The 6,648-nt window shown below is 39.6% G+C and overlaps 1 protein-coding gene across 1 annotated transcript; it reads left to right on the top strand.

Moving 5' to 3' along the window:
* The first annotated feature begins 986 nt into the window (after nucleotides 1–986).
* On the top strand, nucleotides 987–2,182 carry LOC122124673 (40S ribosomal protein S8-like). The gene is made up of 2 exons (XM_042699366.1): nucleotides 987–1,008; nucleotides 1,827–2,182. Exons 1-2 carry the CDS (start codon nucleotides 987–989, stop codon nucleotides 2,162–2,164), a joined length of 360 nt encoding a protein of 119 aa, XP_042555300.1. The 3' UTR covers nucleotides 2,165–2,182.
* The last annotated feature ends 4,466 nt before the right edge of the window (nucleotides 2,183–6,648 follow it).

Below are 6,648 nucleotides of genomic sequence, written 5' to 3'. Positions count from 1 at the left end.
TTGGGCTCCTCCATCCACGAATCACATAAAAATAAATCCTTGATCTCAGAGGAGCAAGACACTGTCGTGCACTAAATCTCCACCCCCATCTGTCAGTCCTTCCCATTTCCTTCTCACCTCCAGCCTGGATAGGAGGGCAAGTGTTTCCTTTATTTGGGAATAACACAAGATGACTGACTCTCACTGGACACCTCTAAGGCAGAGTAGATGGTTCACCTAAGGAAATCTAGAAGGTAAGGGAAACTCAAGGGCAGGACATGGTTGGGATTTTATAATCACTCCAAGTTTGCCTAAACAAGAGATATGGGGGGAGGGGTACTCTTTGTTAATGCTATCTCCTATTGAGTTGAACTCCCATGAGAATGTGATATGAGGTCAGGAGAATGGAGGTAGATGTATATATCACAGGTAGCAAAAGACTGAACTACCTCCCAGAGAGGGAGGAACAGGAAAGAAGAGTCCCTGAAAATGTCATACCGGAGAGGCCACTTTTATCCCATATTCCGAGTCAGGAAGCCTAAGAGCATGTGTCTGGGACCATCTGCCAGGTCAGGGAGCCAAAGCCACCTAGCCAAGTGACAATGACCTTATCCTTGTAGGTCTCTTCTCTGCCTCCCCTGTATTTGATCCTGGAAGGAGGTGAGCAGGAAGGGAGTAGGAGGAAGAGATAACTTGTCTTTGTTCTTACTGCAGGCTGCAGGCTGGAATGGGACCTAGCTAGGTGGGAGAAATTTGATATGAGGTTATATTTGGAGTGTTGACCCGGCATGTCCGGAGTGAATTAGACTGTGTCTGTGACTTGAAATGACTGTAGGAAAAGTGTGTTTATCTTACTATACAGAAAGGATATAGGGTAGCTCAGACACTTGTTCAGGGTCCTGAGGGAATTACCTCCCTCTCCAACTCAGGAAGAGTAAAGAGAGGGTAGGAAATATAAAGATATGTTTGAACAAAATCACCACATTGTGCTCCAAAGGTATGCGACCATGGAAACAGATATTAATTCTGGTATTCTGTTATACAACAATGTTATTTTCTCTTTCTGAAAAGCAGATTTTAATAATAAACTAATATTCCATTGCCATAGTTGGCTTTTCCAACTTTATTTTATTTATTTATTTACTTATTTTATTTATTTGTCGGTTGTGGGGATTAAATTCTGGGCCTGTGCCCTGTCCCTGAGTTCTTCAGTTCGAGGCTAGCACTCTACCGCTTGAGCCACAGTGCCACTTCCGGTTTTCTGGTGGTTAATTGGATATAAGAGTATCATGGACTTTCCTGCCAAGCCTGGCTTTGAACCATGATCCTCAGATCTCAGCCTGCTGAGTAGCTAGGATTACAGGCGTGAGCCACTGGCAACCAGCTCAACTTTATTATTTTTAAAGGCAAAGTATCTGAAATTTTATATAAACAATCTGTTTTCAGCCTGCTGATAGAAGGATCATAATTATAGAATATGGTGCAGATCTCAACGCTCAAGAGTTAACAGGAAAACGATGATAACAACTTTATTATGGATATTTGTCCCTTGCTAGTGTTACTGGAATATAGAAACAGCTGTCAAATTTCCACATGTACTTCAGGGATTTGATATCTACAATAAAAAATCTGGGGGCTAGGAAGGTGGCTCAGTGGTAGAGCGCTTGCCTTGCATGCATGAGGCCCTGGGTTCAATTCCTCAGCACCACATACGCAGAAAAAGCTGGAAGTGGCACTGTGGGTCAAGTAGTAGAGTGCTAGCCGTGAGCTGAAGAGCTGAGGGACAGCGCCCAGGCCCAGAGTTCAGGCCCCATGACCGACAAATAAATAAATAAATAGCCTTCAAGAAATCTTGCAAATTGTGCTCATCGACAGCACACCGTACCGGCTGTGGTATGAATCCCATTATGCACTGCCCCTGGGCTGCAAGAAGGGGGCCAAGCTGACTCCTGAGGAGGAAGAGACTTTAAACAAAAAGCGATCCAAGAAAATTCAGAAGAAATATGATGAAAGAAAAAAGAATGCCAAAATCAGCAGTCTATTAGAGGAGCAATTCCAACAAGGGAAGCTTCTTGCCTGCATTGCATCCCGACCAGGCCAGTGTGGCCGAGCAGATGGCTATGTGCTAGAAGGCAAGGAGCTGGAATTCTATCTGAGGAAGATCAAGGCCCGGAAAGGCAAATAAAGTCATCTACCATCCTTAGCTCATGTAATAAAAGTGTTTATTGTTCTAAAAAAAAAAAAGAAAAAGAAATATTGCAAAAAGAGAACTTTAAGCAAGAAGTTAAGCAAAGATTTATTTTAGTAAAATAGGATAACAGAGGAAGAAATTTTAAAACAGGAAGGAGAAACATCCATTTCACATGTAGGACATGGAAACAAAGAAAATTCAAAATGGTGGTTCTTGTCTGGAGGTCTTAATACTTTCCAAGCTGGGGACTTCACCTTGAATTCTCATGTGGACGTGTTGTCATGACTCCTAGCAATGCTTTATCATCTTGCTAAGTTTTCAAGCTTTTCAAGCATAGATGAGTCCATTACCCAAAACATAGTGGTAGCCATTTGCTAGAATATGACCTTTTATTTTCTGTCCATCTTTACCTAAGGGGCTTATATATTAGTTTTAGCAGGAAGATTCAATTATGACATTTCCACACTACATACAGTCTTTCCCAACCAACCTTATCTATCACTTTTGCTTCCCCTCTCTCCCCTTCTTAGGACAATTCCAACAGGTTTCATTGTTCTGTTTTTATACATGCAAATAAGCTACTGTGATCATATTCCTCTTCATGGTCCTGTGTTGGCCCACCCCTCTCCTATTGGTATGCCCAGGATATCGTCTGTTTTATTCTTCTATCATTCTTTTTTTTAAAATGTATACTAATTGCATGAGACAAATATGGAATGGATAAAGTTTTCTGACAGCTATTCAACAGATAAGAGATTAATATTCAGAATACACAGAGCTAAAAAATCAAACAGCAAAAATAATCCAATTAAAAAATAAACAGTTTTAAGAAGAAGAAACACAAATTGCTAATTGATATATGAAAGCATACTCAGCAACATTAGTCATGAAGGAATACAAATCAGAACTACACTAAGATTCCATCTGACTCCAGTTAGAATAGCAGTCATCAAGAAAACAAACAACAGGCCAGGATTGAGGGAAAGAAGAATCTTCATATGCTGTTGACTAGACTATAACCTAGTACAACCACTATGGAAATCAGTATGATGGTTACTTGAGAAATTAAAAATAGACCTGTTTTATGACCTGTGAAACCACTATTGGGCATATATCAAGAAGTGTGAAAATCAGTACAAGAGGGATACTTGAATACTTGGGTTTAGTACAGCAGTACTCTCCACAATAACCAAGGGGTGGAATCACTTTGGGTCCAACAGCAAATAAATTGATAGTGCATGTACAGTATGGAAAACAACCTAGCCATAAGGGAGGATAAAATTATGTCATTTTCAAGGAAATTGATAAAATTGGAGAACATCAAGTTGAGTGAGATAAATCAAGCTCAAAAAGCCAAGTATCATGTTTTTGTTTATATGTAGAAGCAAGACTTAGAAGATGTACATATTCATAGACATTTTCTATTTATATATACATACATAAATAAATGTGTGTGTGTGTGTGTGTGTGTGTGTGTGTGTGTGTGTGTGTGTTGTACATGACAACGAAGATGAGGAGAAGCAAGAGGGAAATAAAGATGGAAGGTGAATGATTTCAAAATACAGTGTAAGTACATATGAAGATGGCATAAACAATCTCATTGAAAGCTGCTTATTAATAATGGATGGGAGACAAAAGAAGAGAAAGTGATAGATTATCCTGAGCCAAATAGAATATGTGAACATCTGAAACACCGTGGGAAAACCAAGGTTACAGCTTCTTAATACCTAGAAGCAAAGGCAAGTAGATCCTTCAGTTTCCTTAACCACAGAGATTGCCAGGAGGAAGGAGGCTGATGAGTGAAACTTCCCACTCTGAACGTCAGCTTTATTTTCTAGCTCAGTTTTCGTTCCTGAGTTTTAATCCCCTTTTATTATTTTTATCATTTTCATTTCTCCATCGCCTGCTTAGTAATACCGATGCTGTCATTCCCCCCTGGAATGTTAGGACTTCATTCAAATTTTGGAAACCAAAGCAGTTACCCTGCCGTGCTACATGCCTCGGTGCTCACGTTCCTCAGACCTGTCCGTCAAATGGAATCCTGAGAAACACCAACTGGCCCCACTTGGCAAAGAAATCTAGTGTAGACTGAATAATTACGCTATGCACCTGTACTCTGCACCATTCTAATAAAGACCGAAATAGTCCCCCACGTATCCAGACGCCCCTTTGACCATGTTATTCACAGAATTTAAATCCTACAGAAGAGAAGTTGCCAGGAAAACCTCAAAGACTTAAACAATAATCATCCTCAAGATTCTGTCTCTTGACTATTGCTAATTTTTTTAACCTGCCCATTAAGTTATAATATGGCTAAGATGGCATAGTGGCTTAAACTGAAATCTCTTAGAGAAATTATTCCGCTTAGGCTTACATATATGTGTATGTATATGCATGTGGATGTGATATAGGTTGTGCAAAGAATACAAGAAATTAAAAAAATTAAAACAATGACAGCATTCTAAGGCTGGACATTGTGGAAGAAAATTCTCTTATTTCCTCTAAAGACATTCTTCTTGACTTACTGATAAAACCCGGATTCTAATTCCCTTGCTCCCTCCTGCACTGCGGACATTTTTAAATGATATTTTTATTATCCTTAAGTAGGTATCCAAAGAGGCTACCACTCCACAAATCAGTTTATAAGTGCAATGCATCTTGATCAAAGTTGCCCCTTTGATCTTTTCCACTCCTTCGCCATGGAATTTTTTTATCTAGATCTGTTTAAAGGCGAGGAAGCATCTTTCTCAGCTGCATCTTTCTAAACCATAACATTTATCTTTCTGACAATTACAGCTGCCTCCTCACCCCCATCAATTGCCAGAGACAAGATGTTTAAAAAGCAATCGCTTTGGTGCCATGAAAATCACTACTAATTAAACTCAGCCGGAGTATTTACCGAATGTTTGATATCTGTTCTGTACTGGACGGTCTCCTAAGATATTCTCATCCCTAAGTGAATTAAACCAAAAGAAAGCAGATTGTCTGAGCCGGGATGGGGGGGGGGGGGTGGATTTTCTTCATTTTGCATTTTGGTTGTTAATCTTATAGCATGACCCTTGATCATTTATTGAAAAGAAAAGTCTTTAAAAGAAGGTAGAATTTACAGTGGAAGTTTTACACCTGGGGAAGGCTAATATTTAGTTAATACTTACCAAGTAGTACTTAAACGCATGTATGCAAATAGGTTATGTATTTAATCATGGAGGTATGCCAAAAAGTTTAGGTGCAATGGAGTATGAAAAGAAATATGCATTTTATAAATACATTTGAGAAGCTACTTATGTCATAGTAATTGCTTAAAAGATATAAAGCACAGGCCACACTCCCAGAGACCGGGCAACCTGACTATATCTGAATCTTCTGGATTTCATCGACTAGTAATTTTTCAGAGAAAAAAAAATGAGAGGGACAGACAAGAGCTATCCATTTTTCCTTTTGTTTGGCTTGTCAAAATGAATAACACTTACAGAGTGCATTCTACGTATCACACTGCAAAGTGCTTGATTCATTTCACATAGAACTTTCAATAACCCCTGAGGCTTTCTATGCATATTTTCTGCTATCATTTCTATGTTACCATGTTTTTCAAGCAAGCCAGCAAAGACACATGGAAGTCAATGTGGCCAGTCACACTTGAGTAGCCTTTGAATACAAACAGTGAGATCTTCCAGGCCCTAGCCAGTATGTTATTCCATCAATTAACCAAATCATCTAGCTTTCTAACAAAAAAATTCTCAAATTGATCAGAATATCAGACCACCCTTGGGATCCCGATGTCCTCAGAATCAAAACTACAGATACGAAGTGCCATCATGAGCAAGATCAACTGTCTTTTTTTTCCTTCTGATGGTACTGGAGTTTAAAATGACCTTGTGCGTGCTAGGCGGGTGCTCTACTGCTTGATCCATACTCCCAGCTCTCAGTGTTGATAGTCTTTACTCTCCAAAAACCTCCATTCCAGTAGTAACAGGCTTAGGTCAAAGACAGCTAAGCTTGTCTTCTGGCTAATGAGCAATCAGTTGGGTTTTTACTATCTGTTCATCTAGGTTCCCAGAACTACTCAAAAAAGGCTGTTTCATCATTGGATTTCAGGTTTTTATTTAATCAGCCACAGCCCTTGAATCAGTAACAAGGTTTCTGTGACTAGGGTGGAAGGAAAAGAAAGGAATTCTTCACCTCATGCTCTTAGAATGCAAAGAATAGCCCGGGGTAAATGGTATATAATTATTTCCTGGAAAAGGCAAAGCTTCTTCTCACCCATTCATCTCAGTTTAGGTTTCCAAGTCGAGTCAGTGACATAATTCCAAGGGGTGTGCATATGTGTGTGTGTGTGTGTGTGTGAGAGAGAGAGAGAGAGAGAGGAAGAGGGAGAGAGAGATGTACAGATAAAAACAAAGAACAAGAGATGGAGCCTTAAAAGATTTAATAAAATACTTCAGGGAAAGGAGGGAGAGACTGAGTGGAGAGGGGCATAT

Source organism: Dipodomys spectabilis, unplaced genomic scaffold (genome assembly GCF_019054845.1).
Source record: "Dipodomys spectabilis isolate Male_0828 unplaced genomic scaffold, ASM1905484v1 ptg000241l, whole genome shotgun sequence".
Classification (NCBI taxonomy): domain Eukaryota; kingdom Metazoa; phylum Chordata; class Mammalia; order Rodentia; family Heteromyidae; genus Dipodomys; species Dipodomys spectabilis.
Note: the sequence above shows the minus strand (reverse complement) of the source record. Positions and strands in the feature narration are given on the sequence as shown.

Excerpts from the sequence above, each read along its gene's own strand:
- LOC122124673 (XM_042699366.1), top strand. The coding sequence starts at position 987 with ATGGAAACAGATATTAATTCTG. Across the intron at positions 1,009-1,826 it reads GGAAACAGATATTAATTCTG|AAATCTTGCAAATTGTGCTC; the intron begins GTATTCTGTTAT and ends ATAGCCTTCAAG.